Source organism: Leptosomus discolor, unplaced genomic scaffold (assembly GCF_034619465.1).
Source record: "Leptosomus discolor isolate bLepDis1 unplaced genomic scaffold, bLepDis1.hap2 HAP2_SCAFFOLD_35, whole genome shotgun sequence".
In the NCBI taxonomy this organism is placed as follows: Eukaryota; Metazoa; Chordata; class Aves; order Leptosomiformes; family Leptosomidae; genus Leptosomus; species Leptosomus discolor.
In genome coordinates this window covers 1,570,313-1,584,814 of record NW_028237764.1, presented here as the reverse complement: position 1 = coordinate 1,584,814, position 14,502 = coordinate 1,570,313, and the positions used below count along the sequence as shown (strand labels likewise).

Sequence of the window (14,502 nt, the reverse complement as noted above, 5' to 3'; positions counted from 1 at the left end):
TCCCAAAAGGTGTCCTCCACCTCCAGGCAACAGTCCCCTTAGCCCAAGTGGTGATCCAGAAAGCTGCTCTCAGTGACTCATCTTGATGGGTTTGACACCTGGAAACGGGGCTGATGGCTCTCCCAGGGCAGCCCTGGAAGGAGCTGGGACAACTTGTTCATGCCTCAGGAGCCTGTAATTTGGGTTCCCACCTGCCTCTGTGCTTCTGTGCTCTTCTTAGTTTGCAGAGAAGGGCTTTTGATGAGCTGGTGGCTCTCCTGGGATGGGTCTGGGAGAGCTGAGGCAGGGTATTAGCTGAGCTACTCCTCCTGCCATTGGTAGTGCTTTCTTTGACTGTACAGATGAGCTTCGTATCACTTAGCCTGACACAATCCCAGAAGAACATCAGCCTCCTGAGGCATCTGTGTTTGGAGGTCACATACATATGCACTGATATTATCTAAGATGTGATAGCAGGTCATTGGAATCACTGTCCAGAAAGGCATCATGATGAGGGGAAAAGCTGTACTGTTGCACGGGCAATGGCTTTGTTCAGGGCCAGCATCACAGCCTTGTTTCTAAGGCTGTAGACGAATGGATTCAAGAATGGGTACAGGACGGTGTTCAGCAAAGCTACGATTCTGTTTGTCTCCAAGGAAACATCTTCTGAAGGACACACGTAGAGAGCAATGCAGCTCCCATATGCAATGGCCAAGGTGGTGAGATGGGAAGAACATGTAGTAAAAGCTTTTTTCCTCCCAGAGGCTGCTGGAAGGTGTAGAATACAGAGAAGGATGCCCATGTAAAATGCCAGAGTTAAACATAAGGAACCCAGTACAACAAATGGCAATAAAAAAGAGTCTAGTTTCCAAAGCAGGCTGGTGTCAGAGCAGGACAATTTGAACAAGGGGGAGTTGTCACCAAAAAAATGGTGGATCTTGTTGGAGCCACAGAAAGTCAGCGCGTGGAGGAGGACCAGACGGTAACTCATGAGTGTGATGCCCGTGACCCAAGCAGCAACAACCAGGCGGATGCAGAGCTGAGGCTTCATGATGGCAGCGTAACACAAAGGCTGGCAGATGGCAACATAGCGGTCAAAGGACATGACAACCAGAAGAGCCAACTCTGGGCAGCCCAGGGCAAAATAGAAATAGGATTGGTCAAAGCAGCTGCTTAGGGAGATTCTTCTCCTCCCAGAAGCCAGGATCACAACGAGTTTGATGCTTGTGGAGGATGTAAACCAGATCTCCAGGAAGGACAGGTTGCTGATGAAAAAGTACATGGGGGTTTGCAGGCGGTGGTCCGTACACACCAGGAAAATGATGGTCATGTTCGCCACCACTGTTGTCAGGTAGACGAGCAGAAGGACCAGAGAGAGAAATAGCTGTAGTCTTTGATCAAGCCCTGAGAAACCCTCTAGGACGAACTCAGTAACTGCACTTTCATTTTCTGGTCCCATGCTCAATTTCAGTTCATCCTGAGGAGACAGGAACCTGGCAAAAACCAACTGTGATAATTTCACCATCTGGGTGAATAGTTCTGTCCTTCCTTTTCTGCTGCTTTCCTTTCTTGCAGTCTTGCTATATGACACAGACAGAGACAGTCCTTCAAGCATTTCTCCCACCTGAATTTTTCTGTTTCGCATTTCAGTGGGAGTCCTCACAGAATTTGTTGTCTCTTTTCTACCCTTTCCAAACACTCACAAAGGATTTCTTTCTCCAGAACACATTTTAAAGAGGCTGTTAGCTATTTCATCCCATTCCTGGGTAATCCCAAATTCATTCACTCAGACCTATTGCAAACCTCTGTCACACCTATGTGCCAAACTCTCCTCTTCTATAGCACAAATACTAAAAAAGCAAAACAAATGAAATCAAACCAAATCTGTATGTTAAAAGCTGTTCTTTCTATTTTTCCATACTTGCCTTTTTGGGCTAGGAATCGCTGAGAATCTGCTGATTTTAAAATAAGTAATATCAAGTATCTCTTCTGTAATCCCCCACTTTCTTCCGTGGCTTATTGTTCTCTGTTTCTTCAGGAGAGGACAGGGGTGGGAAGGGGGAGCAAGGACCAAGTCTGACTTGTCTTCCTTAGTACTCTAAATAGTGACTGAAATTTTCTGTGGTTCCACACAGTCTCATCTGACATCCGCCTGCACAGAAACGCAGTTGTTTCCAAACAGCTGCTCATTGCTATTACCCTCAAATGTCCTGACCAAAACGCAGAGCAAGGGTGTCCCGAAGAGATTTGTAAGCTTTCTTTTGCGTGCCAGTTATAGGCTGGGAGGACCCAGCCTCTAGTGTTTTCTCTTGTCTCCATTGAGTATAGAGGGAGCCTCTGGGAAACAAGTTCTCACAGGCACCTGCAGCACAGTCGGTGACACTCACTGTTCAAGTCTCAAATCTCGGATGTACTCAGTTATTATTTTTTAAAATCAAAATACTAATCTAACAAAAGGAAGCACAAGAAAAGTATACATAATAACGACCAATGTTTTTCCCTTCATCTTCACCGTTATTTTTAGACATAGAAAGGAGCAGAGCAGATGAGACCAGACACAGGATGATTCACAATGCAAGGGGAGGAGAGCGAGGGGAGGAGCTGGTGGGTTTCAAGCAGTGAAACAAAAGTTCTCCACAGGCTGTGCTGTCCCCTCAGGCTCTGTCCCAGGGCAGAATGGGTAGCATTACGGAAGGAGCAAAAATGGGAATTTCAGCATAGGGTGGTGCTCCACATTGGCATGACATTTCAGCTTGGGGCTCAGGCTTGTCTTACATCCCAAATGCCTGGCTTGTTCTTTGCCTCTAGTCTGGCACAGGGGAAGCTCTGCACTGGGTTCGTCTGGAAAAGTTTCTGAGGTTAAACCACTGGCTGCATTTGAGCAAATGCTCAAGCTCAGTCACCTCCAGCAGTTTGAGCGTGGTGAATTGGTGAATCAGAGGTGGTCATCCCAGTTTCCATTTTCTAGGTCAGTTCACACACTCAAAGGCTGGTGTCTTCTTACTCTGTTGGGTGACACCTAAATTATCTAAAAGTATTCTTCTCCTGAAGGCACCTCCTTAGGGGAACCTGATAATTTGCAGACAGATTCTGTTCAGGCCCTGCATCGCCAAACACGCAGCCAGCATGAGAGACACAGAGTGAAGAAAGAGAGGATGTGCAGATGAAGGATATCCGGGTGAAGAAGGCCTTATTGTGGCTTTGCACAGAGGTTATCCTCAGGATGGTGCCTCTCATGGAGGCATAAACCACAGTAGTCCATGTGAAGGAGCTCAGCAGCACAGCGGAGGAGAGAGCAACGCTCCTGGTTCATAGTAGCTGGTGCCCGTGCGGGCTCCTCTCAGCAAAGGGATGATGTCCCAGAAGAAGCAGTCTCTGCACTGGGCACAGAGGGTCGGGTGGCACACAAGATGGTGAGTCTGAGCATGGGCAGAGGAGACATTCCCCAGCAGGTGAACACGAGCACGGAGCACAAGCAGGAGCTGGCAAAGACAAGAGCAACGCGAGGGCTTGCAAATGGCCCTGCAGCCGTCGAAACACGTCGCAACACCTCGGTTAAACTCAGCCGTGCCCAGGGAGACAGAGAATGTCTGCGGCTCGTGAGCAGCCACAGAGATCTCTTAGTCTGCAACACGGGACTGACAAACATGTCAGGGGGAAGGACCAAAGTGAACCAAATCCACGGGTCAATGCTGCAGGGGATGCAAGGCCCCCTCATGACCTTCACCCCAGATGAGCCTGAGAGGGGAATGGGATGGGACCCGCTGTCTTCCCAGCTGTGTATGTGCTGCTGCTGGTGTGGTGGCTTTAAAGGAGAGAAGGGATGGAAAGAGGTAACAGGATTGAGGCAGCTCCTGCCCTGAGCCTTGAACAAGAGCAAAGGAAGAGAACAGGGAAGTAAACGGGTGCAGACCCTTAGACACGAGAAGAACACAAACCTGCAGGACAGCAGCCAACGGGGCTAGCGGTAGTGGCCTGTGGACAATGCCTGTACACCAATCACAGCTTACTTAGTGGCACGTATACTAGTAGAGAAACGTATATAATGATGCTGTAGCAAACAATAAAGGTCTCCGATTCATCCTCGATCGGAGTCCGTGCCCTCAGTCTTCACAAATGGCACCCGAACAGGGACTTGAATCGCGGCAGTGAGCGACCGGTGGAGAGCCCAGCAGAAGGAATAAAGCAGAGGATTGAGAGCTGCCGTCCGGACAAGTAATCACCTAGGAAAAAAGGTGAGCGGCTGGGAATGTAACTTAAGGAGTAGCTGATCCAGTGGCAACCCCGTTGAACTCCTCAGGCTGCTGAAAGGAAGCAGGATCGCGGAATCACATTAATCTTCTCTGCAGGACAGGAGTGAGAAATGGGGCATAATGGATAGCTCTGTGTCTGGGGAGGAAAAGACTGTCATGAAGAGCTAAATAATCTGAACGAGCAGCTGGATAAATGTCTTGGTTTGAAAGACAGGTGTCTGCGGAGGAAGGCAGGAGCCTCCCTTGAAATGGAAAATGCAACCCCCTTCCCTCCAAATTATTATAATTTTGAAATTAAGGGACCTTCAGGCAAAGATATAGGGAATAGGAATAACAGTTCTTTACTAATATATATATATATATATATATATATATATAAAAAACAAGGCAGAAAAAAAAAACCCACTGGTTTAAACTGAGAGTCAGAAATACAATCTGACACCCTGTTAGGGTGGTGTGATAGGTAGAGACACGGACAATTTAAAGTGTCAAAATCCAATGTGAATTTTATTATATTAGCAAGCGAACAAGAGCAAAGGCAGCGCTGGGCGGCCGGGGAGTCTGCGCTCCGCCAACGGCTCGCAACTTCCCGCCTCATGTAAGCACATTATATACAGTCTCATTTCCTGCATTCGTGGTGTTGCAATCAGGTCGATACTCTGCGCATGTTCCTTCTGTTGCTGGGGGGTCTTTCTCTGCCTCCTGGTGATCGTAAGGATGAAGGCTGAAGGTCTTCCTCGTTGCCCTGTGGGTGGACTTATGCAAGAATGTGACTACTCAACCCCCTCAGCTACGGGTCCTGTTGACTTATGCAAGAATGTCCTTCGGTTGGGCTATCAAGCCTTGCGGGCACATAAATCTTCCATCCATACCTTCCCATACAGGTTTAATGAACAAAGCACAATATGTTACTTATTACAGGTGGCAGTAGCAGTCCGATAAGATGCTGGCTGCAGTCCTCCTGAAGTGATGGATGTAGTTCTGTTGAAGAAGCGATCATGTAAAAGTGTCTGGTCTTCCTCCAAAGGTCCAGTGGTAGGTAGGTAGCTCTTGTCCTCTGGAACTCCAGTGGGAAAAAACTCCTCTGCGAATCCAGTGGAAGAAGGCTGCCAGGGTGTTCGAGATCTCAGTTTTTATTTAGCATGGACTGCTTGGCTCCTTCCCCCCCTGGGCGGAGCATCTCACATTGGGATGGTGAGTCCTGAGGCAGTTCCTTGATGGGCCATTAACAGGAGACAGTCCAGAGGTGGGAGGCAGGGAGCACCGCCCCACCTGGTCTCAAAAGCTCATGAAGATGGTAATGGAATACTTTTTGGGCACATCTTACACTGTAACCTCGAACAATAAACAAAGCAAGAATCTCGATAGTTTAAAAAGTGAATGTGAACAAAAAATGCAGGAGAGAAAGGCCAAAATTGAGTCCTAACTTAAGCGTATCTTGAAGTGGATCACGGTCTCAGTCCCCAGAGTGGACTCATGTACTACCTATTCCCCTGAGATATGGGACGAAGCTCGCCCTAAGGCTCGGGAAGAGGGGGACTTGGAAATGTTACGTGCCTTGCCGGTTCGGTACAGTTGCCAGATGGACCCCCTGGAGCACCCCCTCTCTGAGTACCCCTGGTTCCACAGGACCCTGCTGCAGCTGAAGGCGGCACAGCTGGTGCTGGCAGCGGCGCCCGCTCCCAAAGTATCTTCCTGGCGTGGCAGAGTGAGGCGCGCCCGGTGAGTGCGTCCTCCCATACAGCTGCCAGGGCCAGCTGGCCCAGACCCCCTTGGCCCAGACGCCGATGGCCTGGCCAAGAACCTCCTGTAGCCCCCCATGCCATGAGCAGGAAGGAGGACAAGGACGACGCTGAAGGCTCGTGGCCGGGGATGGGGGACCCCCAGCGTCACACCTGGAGTCAGCCCAACACATCCCCCCACAAAAAAAACGGACTTCACCCCCTCACCGCCCCCCAAAACGGACCTCACCCCCAAAATGCTATGGAATGGCCCTGCCCAACCCCCCCACCCCCCCGAGTCATTTTCCAGGTGGAGCGTGTTTCTAAGAAAATTTTAAAAAAAAGAAAAAAAGAAAGAGAAGGGAAAAAAAAGGGAAAAAAAAAAAAAGGAAAAAAAAGGAAAAAAGAAAAAAACAGGGAAGAAAGAAGGGAACTGCATAAAAGATATAAAAGCCTTTGACAGATTTCTAGAAGTGGATTCCTGCTAGCTAGGAAAAGTCTGAGTTACAGGGGCTGAGCTTCTTTTCCTGTGTTTGCTTTACTTTGCCTTGGTCACGTGTGTTTCCTTTGATCTGTAACTGGTCACTCAGAGCGAGCACCAGTGCAGTTGTTCTACAGAAGCCTGTGTAATAGTTGGGCATGTCACGCTGCAAAATCGTACAGCTATTGGTGTTTTGTTTTTAGCACAAGTCATGGATGTGAGGATTTTGAAGGAATGTGTTGCATGAATTTATCAGATCACTCTGAGTCAATCCCTAAAAGTATCCAGACGCTGAAGGATGGAGTTCTCAAGCTTCGGGTTGATGACCCATGACAATCGCTAAATCAGTTTTAGAGGGATGGGGTTTTGTTAGCTGGTTTAAATCACTTAATAAGGTGTTGTTAATCTGTCTCCTTCTCTTCCTACATATCCTTCTCTGTATACCATGTCTCCTGCAATGTATTAAGCGTTTAATATATGACTGTCACAGCTGTCTTGGTTGTAGCAAAGGAGGGGGAGACGTAGGAGTAAGTCAGAGGCGACCTTTGGAAGCCAGCCAGGCACTGTTGCACTGAGGAGGAACAAGGAGAGAAGGGGTGGGAAGAGGATTCAGGCAGCTCCTGCCCTGAGCCTTGAACAAGAGCAAAGGAAGAGAACAGGGAAGTAAACAGGTGCAGACCCTTAGACACGAGAAGAACACAAACCTGCAGGACAGCAGCCAATGGGGCTAGCGGTAGTGGCGGGCGGACAATGCCCATAAATCAATCACAGCTTGCTTAGTGGTGCGTGTGCTAGTAGAGAAAAGTATATAATGATGCTGTAGCAAACAATAAAGGTCTTTGGTTTATCCCAAATTGGAGTCCGTGCCCTCAATCTCCACACTGCTCTGCGCATCCCTCACGTCCCAGAGCAAGAAACAGGCCACAGAACGTTCATCCAGCCGGCATGCTGAGGAGATCCCCACACCGAGCATTTTGCAGTCCCAAATGCCAAACTTGCTCCCCAGGACAGCAGGAGACAACTGGCCTTGGGGATCCTCAGGAAGGTCCTTTTGCCCCAGGGAAAGGGCAGCCTGACCCGAGCTGACACCCACACCAAAGGGTTTCTCTTTCCATGTCCCCCCTGCACACACACACAGTGCCCTGCTCTTCTCCCAGGACATCCCATCTCCCCACAGAGGCTTTTCCCTACAGAGCTCATCTCTGCTGACGTGGACGGCCATTCCTGCACCCCCTCCCCAGGCTCCCCACAGACCCTGAACTGGTGGTGCCGCTCTGCAGAGCAAGTGGGCTGGGGTGGCCAGGGCCATGCTGGTGAGGCTGAGAGGCAGACCCAGCTCAGGGTGGCTACTGCCCCCTCCACCTCAGCACACAGACGCTGCCCCTGCAGCTCCACAGAACATCTTGGAGAAAAGAACTCAGACAAAGAAGTGGGTGCAGGGTCCTTTATGTGGAATAAACACACAGAGACCACAGCTCCTTATTTACACAAAGTCTCTAGAGCACGCAAAACAAGCAAACACTGACACAGAAATAGGGTAAAGAATAAGGGGAGGGTTTGGGGACAGAATTAATACAACCAAGAAAAGCTAAACCCAAAGAAACCAGGTCAAACAACCTCCCAAACATACAGACTATGCCAGTAATGTGTTCCATTACTAGGGACATGCAGTGGAATATGAGCGGTTCATTGCTACTTCTGCAAAGCAACCAGTCATCAGTTTCCTCAGGGCGTCCTTGAGCTCCTGGTTCCTCATGCTGTAGATGAGGGGGTTCACTACTGGAGGCAACAACGAGTACAGAACTGCCATCACCATGTTCAGGGATGGGGAGGAGATGGAGGGGGGCTTCAGGTGGGCAAACATGGCAGTGCTGAGAAACAGGGAGACCACGGTCAGGTGAGGGAGGCAGGTGGAAAAGGCTTTGTGGCGTCCCTGCTCAGAGGGGATCCTCAGCACGGCCCTGAAGATCTGCACGTAGGACACCACAATGAACACAAAACATCCCATCACTAAACAGGCACTGACCACAAGAAACCCAGCCTCCCTGAGGTAGGTGTCTGAGCAGGAGAGCTTGAGGATCTGGGGGATTTCACAGAAGAACTGGTCCACAGCATTGCCTTGGCAGAGGGGCAGTGAAAATGTATTGGCCGTGTGCAGCAGAGCATAGGGAAAAGCAGTGCCCCAGGCAGCTGCTGCCATGTGGACACAAGCTCTGCTGCCCAGGAGGGTCCCGTAGTGCAGGGGTTTGCAGATGGCAACGTAGCGGTCGTAGGCCATGACGGTGAGAAGAGAATATTCTGCTGTGAGCAAGAAGACAAAGAGAAAAAACTGTGCAACACATCCTGAGTAGGAGATGGCCCTGGTGTTCCAGAGGGAGTTGGCCATGGCTTTGGGGAGAGTGGTGGAGAGGGAGCCCAGATCAAGGAGGGAGAGGTTGAGGAGGAAGAAGTACATGGGGGTGTGGAGGTGGGGGTCACAGGCTACGGCAGTGATGATGAGTCCGTTGCCCAGGAGGGCAGCCAGGTAGATGCCCAGGAAGAGCCCGAAGGTCAAGAGCTGCAGCTCCCATGTGTCTCCAAATCTAAAGAGGAGGAACTCTGTGATGGAGCTGGCATTGGACATTATTTCACTGCAGGAATGGGGGACTGCTGTAAGAGGAGAAGACATTGACAATTGAGGATAGATTTCTCTGAACCTCTTTTATGCCATTTCTAAGACAAAACACCCAAAATGGCTTTTTTTTTTTTTTTTTTTTTTTTTTTCTAGGAACCACGATCAGTTCCTTTTTGTGAGTTCAGGATTGAGGAGCAGGGGCTCTGACCAGGGGCTCCAGACAAGTCAGACCTGTTCTATTGCAGAGGTGTCAAACAGCCCGTGCATTCAGTAGCTGTTCCTGGCAATGGGTGCTTCACTTGAGTAAGAGGTATTTCCCTCAGTGACTGTGTGACAATTGTCCCTATTTATTCCAATGTGATGGAGTCAGCACCCAGACCTGCTGTGTCTGAGAGGGAAGAGCCCAGGGAGGGACCCAGCCCTTCCAACTCTGCTGTAATGAACAGCAAAGTCTGCGTCGGAATCACTCACAGCCGACACAGAACCTTTCTCACCCCCATTTTCCATCTCTTGGCTCTCTCCAGACATGATAACAGCAGCGTGCCTGTGGGGGAGAATGGGGCTGTCACTAGGTTCCCATCCTCCTCTGCTGAGTTGCACGCAGCACGGGGGAAGGGCACTTCAACCTCTTCACCTCATGGAGATGCTCAGGTGCCTGAAAGACAGCGCCCATCCTCTCCTGAAGGGAGGCTCAACTTGTTTCCAAGTCCCACACACTGTATTGCCCACAGCCCCCCAGGATCAGTGACTCAAATGCATCTGAGATGCATAACACTACCCCACAACCCAGATCTTCCACAAGTAAGAAAAAGGAGCAGCAGGTATTGGAGAAAAAATGCAGAGCAATACCTTGATCCTTCTGCAAATGGGGAACAGGAGAGGAAGACAGCTGGCACTGGGGAAAGCCTTCTCCTTACACAGCAGAGCACAGCACCTCCATGTTGGTGGCATCCCAGGCCAGTTGCTCTCAGTCCCTTTTCTCTGCAGAAGGAAGAGTTTTACATGTCAGGAGAGATGCATCTTTGCGGGGGATCTGTCCTTCCAGACACAGCTACTCCCCGTAACTTCATGAGGAGCTCCCGGGGCAGGTTGAGTGCTGATGTAGTCTGGTGACAGAGTCCATGACCAAGGTCACAGCCTCCCATGGTGAAGACAATCCGCACGGAAGGACAGCCCTGGGCACCTCTGGCTGCACACCCACCTTCACATCCTCAAGCCATCCCCAACGGGCTTCACACCCCACAGCCATCCTTACCAGAAGGCAGCCATCATGCCCTGTCCCTCTCAAACTGCACTAGGGAAGCCCTGCCCTGCACCCCGTCTTCCTCTTCTGCATTACATACAGATCCCAGAGGTTGTACACATTCAGGAGATCTTTCAAGGAGCCACTGACACATCACCCTGCACCCAGAGACTTACTGTGTCAGAGGCTGGGAAGAGTTCTCCTCCAGTGAGCTCTCAGCCATCCTTCCACTCTCCCCTGCCTTCAACCTCTCTCTGCCCCGCTCCTTTCTCCTTGGTGCCCACAGGCAGCCCCCTCAGCCCTGCTGCGCTTTGCAGAGCAGCTGCTGCTGGGCAGAGCTGTCTCCCTGCAGCTCTGCCTGCTTGCTAGGAGCTCTCTCTGTCCCAGGAGCCCAGCCCAGCTCAGCAGCAGAGCAACAGCCCAACCACTTTCTAATCATCTCTCTGGTGGTTTTGATGTTGAGTCCTTGAAACTCAGACGGTGAGGGGAAGTTGAGGAAACTTCTCAAGGAGTCAAAGTCAGATGCAAACTCCAAAGTTTCTTGGAGCACTAATGGGTTCCCCTGAGGGACGTTACTGACAAAGCCTCCCTGGGGGCTGGTTGAAAAAGAAAACAGGAGGCAGTGAGGACAAGTAGGCAAAGGTAAGGTGAAGATGGCTCTGATGCTGAGTAACCCTTGGTGTGCTTTATCAAGCCAAAAGACAAAGGACTGACTTGCCAGCCCCTGCAAGGCAGACCCTGTCCCTCAGCCATTCCTCAGGGTTCTTCCTGGGGCAGGGTGATGTGGGGATGTGCAGTGCCAAGGGCAGGGCCAAGATCCTCTGCTTCTGAGTTTGTCCTGGGTCGGCACTGAGGTGCTGGTGCCATAAGGTGAAGGGGTCATCTGGTAGGCCTTGGGGGTTGAGACAACAGCCCTAGCCAAGGGGAGAAAGACCTCAGCTCTCTTGGGGGCTTTTTGTCTTGCCAGAGCCCTTGAGCGTCTCCACCACAGGATGTCCTACAGTGTCCCACACCTGTGCTTGCCATTGCACCGTGCAGATCAGACTGTCCCCAGGAGAGGCCTGAGCAACGCATGAGGGACCTGTTCTCCCTTCCCAGAGGCTGGAGGTCAGGACCTGTAACCTTCATGGAACACCTCCAAGTTTCCTCAGCATCAGAGCGACCTGCGTTTCTGTGCAGGCAGATGTCAGATGAGACTGTGTGGAACCATAAAAAATTTCAGTCGCTATTTAGAGTACTAAGGAAGACAAGTTAGACTTGGTCCTTATTCCCCCGTCACCCCCCTGCCCTTTCCTGAAGAAACAGAGTGCAAGAAGCTATGGAAGAAAGCAGAGGATTACAGAAAAGATACTTGATATTATTTATTTTGAAATCAACATATTGTCGGCGATTCCTAGCCCAAAAAGGCAAGTATTGAAAAGTAGAAAGAACAGCTTTCACCATACATATTTGATTTGATTTCATTTCTTTGATTGTTTAATGTTTGTGCAATAGAAGAGGAGAGTTTGGCACATAGGTGTGACAGAGGTTTGCAACAGGTCTGAGTGAATGAATTTGGGATTACCCAGGAATGGGATGAAATAGCTAACAGCCTCTTTAAAATGTGATCTGGAGAAAAAAATCCTTTGTGAGTGTTTGGAAAGGGTAGATAAGGGAGAAAAAATTCTGTGAGGACTGCCACTAAAATGTGAAACAGAAAAATTCAGGTGGGAGAAATGCTTATAGAACTGTCTCTGTCTGTGTCATATAGGAAGACTGCAAGAAAGGAAAGCAGCAGAGAAGGAAGGACAGAACTATTCACCCAGATGGTGAAATTACCACAGTTGGTTTTTGCCAGGTCCCTGTCTCCTCAGGATGAACTGAAATTGAGCATGGGACCAGAAAATGAAAGTGCAGTTACTGAGTTCATCCTAGAGGGTTTCTCAGGGCTTGATCAAAGACTACAGCTATTTCTCTCTCTGGTCCTTCTGCTCGTCTACCTGACAACAGTGGTGGCGAACATGACCATCATTTTCCTGGTGTGTATGGATCACCGCCTGCAAACCCCCATGTACTTTTTCATCAGCAACCTGTCCTTCCTGGAGATCTGGTTTACATCCTCCACAAGCATCAAACTTGTTGTGATCCTGGCTTCTGGGAGGAGAAGAATCTCCCTAAGCAGCTGCTTTGCCCAATCCTATTTCTATTTTGCCCTGGGCTGCACAGAGTTGGCTCTTCTGGTTGTCATGTCCTTTGACCGCTATGTTGCCATCTGCCAGCCTTTGTGTTACGCTGCCATCATGAAGCCTGAGCTCTGCATCCGCCTGGTTGTTGCTGCTTGGGTCACAGGCATCACACTCATGAGTTACCGTCTGGTCCTCCTCCACACGCTGACTTTTTGTGGCTCCAACAAGATCCACCATTTTTTTTGTGACAACTCCCCCTTGTTCAAATTGTCCTGCTCTGACACCAGCCTGTTTTGGAAACTAGACTCTTTTTTATTGCCATTTGTCGTACTGGGTTCCTTATGTTTAACTCTGGCATTTTACATGGGCATCCTTCTCTGTATTCTACACCTTCCAGCAGCCTCTGGGAGGAAAAAAGCTTTTACTACATGTTCTTCCCATCTCACCACCTTGGCCATTGTATATGGGAGCTGCATTGCTCTCTATGTGTGTCCTTCCGAAGACGTTTCCTTGGAGACAAACAGAATCGTAGCTTTGCTGAACACCGTCCTGTACCCATTCTTAAATCCATTCATCTACAGCCTTAGAAACAAGGCTGTGATGCTGGCCCTGAACAAAGCCATTGCCCGTGCAACAGTACAGCTTTTCCCCTCATCGTGATGCCTTTCTGGACACTGATTCCAATGACCTGCTGTCACCTCTTAAATGATACCAGTGCATATGTATGTGACCTCCAAACACAGATGCCTCAGGAGGCTGAAGTTCTTGTGGGATTGTGTCAGGCTAAGTGATACGAAGCTCATCTGTACAGTCGAAGAAAGCACTACCAATGGCAGAAGGAGTAGCTCAGCTAATACCCTGCCTCAGCTCTCCCAGACCCATCCCAGGAGAGCCACCAGCTCATCAAGAGCCCTTCTCTGCAAACTAAGAAGAGCACAGAGGCACAGTGGCAGATGGAAACCCAAATTACAGGCTTCTGAGGCATGAACAAGTTGTCCCAGCTCCTTCCAGGGCTGCCCTGGGAAAGCCATCAGCCCCGTTTCCAGGTGTGAAACCCATCAAGAGGAGTCACTGAGAGCAGCTTTCTGGTTTGCCACTTGGGCTAAGGGGACTTTTGCCTTGAGGTGTAGGACACCTTTTGGGATGCAGGGCAGGAGCATTTTTGGATTGCACAGGACTTATTATGGGAAGTTTAGGGGAGGACCCCGACGAGTATAACCTGTTCTGTCTTCTCATGAAACTTTATTTCTAACTCTTTCCTGGGTGAGTCAATCTCTCCTCTGCGTGAACCTGTGAGCACAGGGGTGTGAGTGCAGCAACTTAAGCAGGACCAGGGGGTCAGACAGCCCTTGTGTCGTTTGTGCCAGCAACTGAGAGATGGGAGTGACTGGAGGTCAGAGTTTGTGTGTGTGTGTGAGACTGAGATGGTCTGTACCAGCATCTGGAATGGGATTGTAGCCTCAGGGGCTCATACTGAGGAGACTGAGTGTCAAAGCCCGGGTGCTGGAGGGATCCACCCTGTACAGGTACCTCTATAGAACAGAATGGTTCAGTAGGGAGGGGGCTACAATGATCATCTAGTCCAACTGCCTGACCACTTCACCTCTCACCAAAAGATAAATCATATTCATAAGGGCGTTGTCCAAATGCCTCTTAAACACTGACAGGCTTAAGGTGTTGATCACCTCTCTAGGAAGCCCATTGCAGGGTTTGACCACCCTCTTGGTAAAGAAATGCTTCCTAATGTCCAGTCTAAACCTCTCCTGGTGCAGCTTGGAACCATTCCCACATACCCTGTCACAGGATATCAGGGAGGAGAGCTCAGCCCCTCCCTCTCCACATCCCCATCTCAGGAAGCTGTCGAGAGCAATGAGGTCACTCCTCAGCCTCTTTATTTCCAAGTTACACAAACCCACTCTCCTTAGCCGTTCCTCATAGGACATGCCTTCCAGCCCTGCCACCAGCTTTGTTGGCCTCCTCTGAGCACCTTAAGTATCTTAACATCCTTGAAAATTGTGGGGCCCAGAAGTGCACACAGTGCTCAAG

At 49.9% G+C, this 14,502-nt stretch overlaps 2 protein-coding genes across 2 annotated transcripts; one reads left to right on the top strand and one right to left on the bottom strand.

Annotated features, from left to right (window-relative positions):
• Positions 1-484: 484 nt before the first annotated feature.
• LOC147412959 (olfactory receptor 6E1-like) lies at positions 485-1,465 on the bottom strand. The gene has a single exon (XM_086480829.1). It carries the CDS (start codon positions 1,436-1,438, stop codon positions 485-487), a length of 954 nt encoding a protein of 317 aa, XP_086336955.1. The 5' UTR covers positions 1,439-1,465.
• Positions 1,466-12,096: 10,631 nt separating this feature from the next.
• LOC147412958 (olfactory receptor 6E1-like) lies at positions 12,097-13,116 on the top strand. Its single transcript, XM_086480828.1, has one exon. It carries the CDS (start codon positions 12,097-12,099, stop codon positions 13,114-13,116), a length of 1,020 nt encoding a protein of 339 aa, XP_086336954.1.
• The last annotated feature ends 1,386 nt before the right edge of the window (positions 13,117-14,502 follow it).

What these genes read in the sequence shown, in the direction of transcription:
- LOC147412959 (XM_086480829.1), bottom strand. Translation starts at nt 1,438, where the DNA reads ATGGGACCAGAAAATGAAAGTGCAGTTACTGAGTTCGTCCTAGAGGGT.
- LOC147412958 (XM_086480828.1), top strand. Translation starts at nt 12,097, where the DNA reads ATGGTGAAATTACCACAGTTGGTTTTTGCCAGGTCCCTGTCTCCTCAG.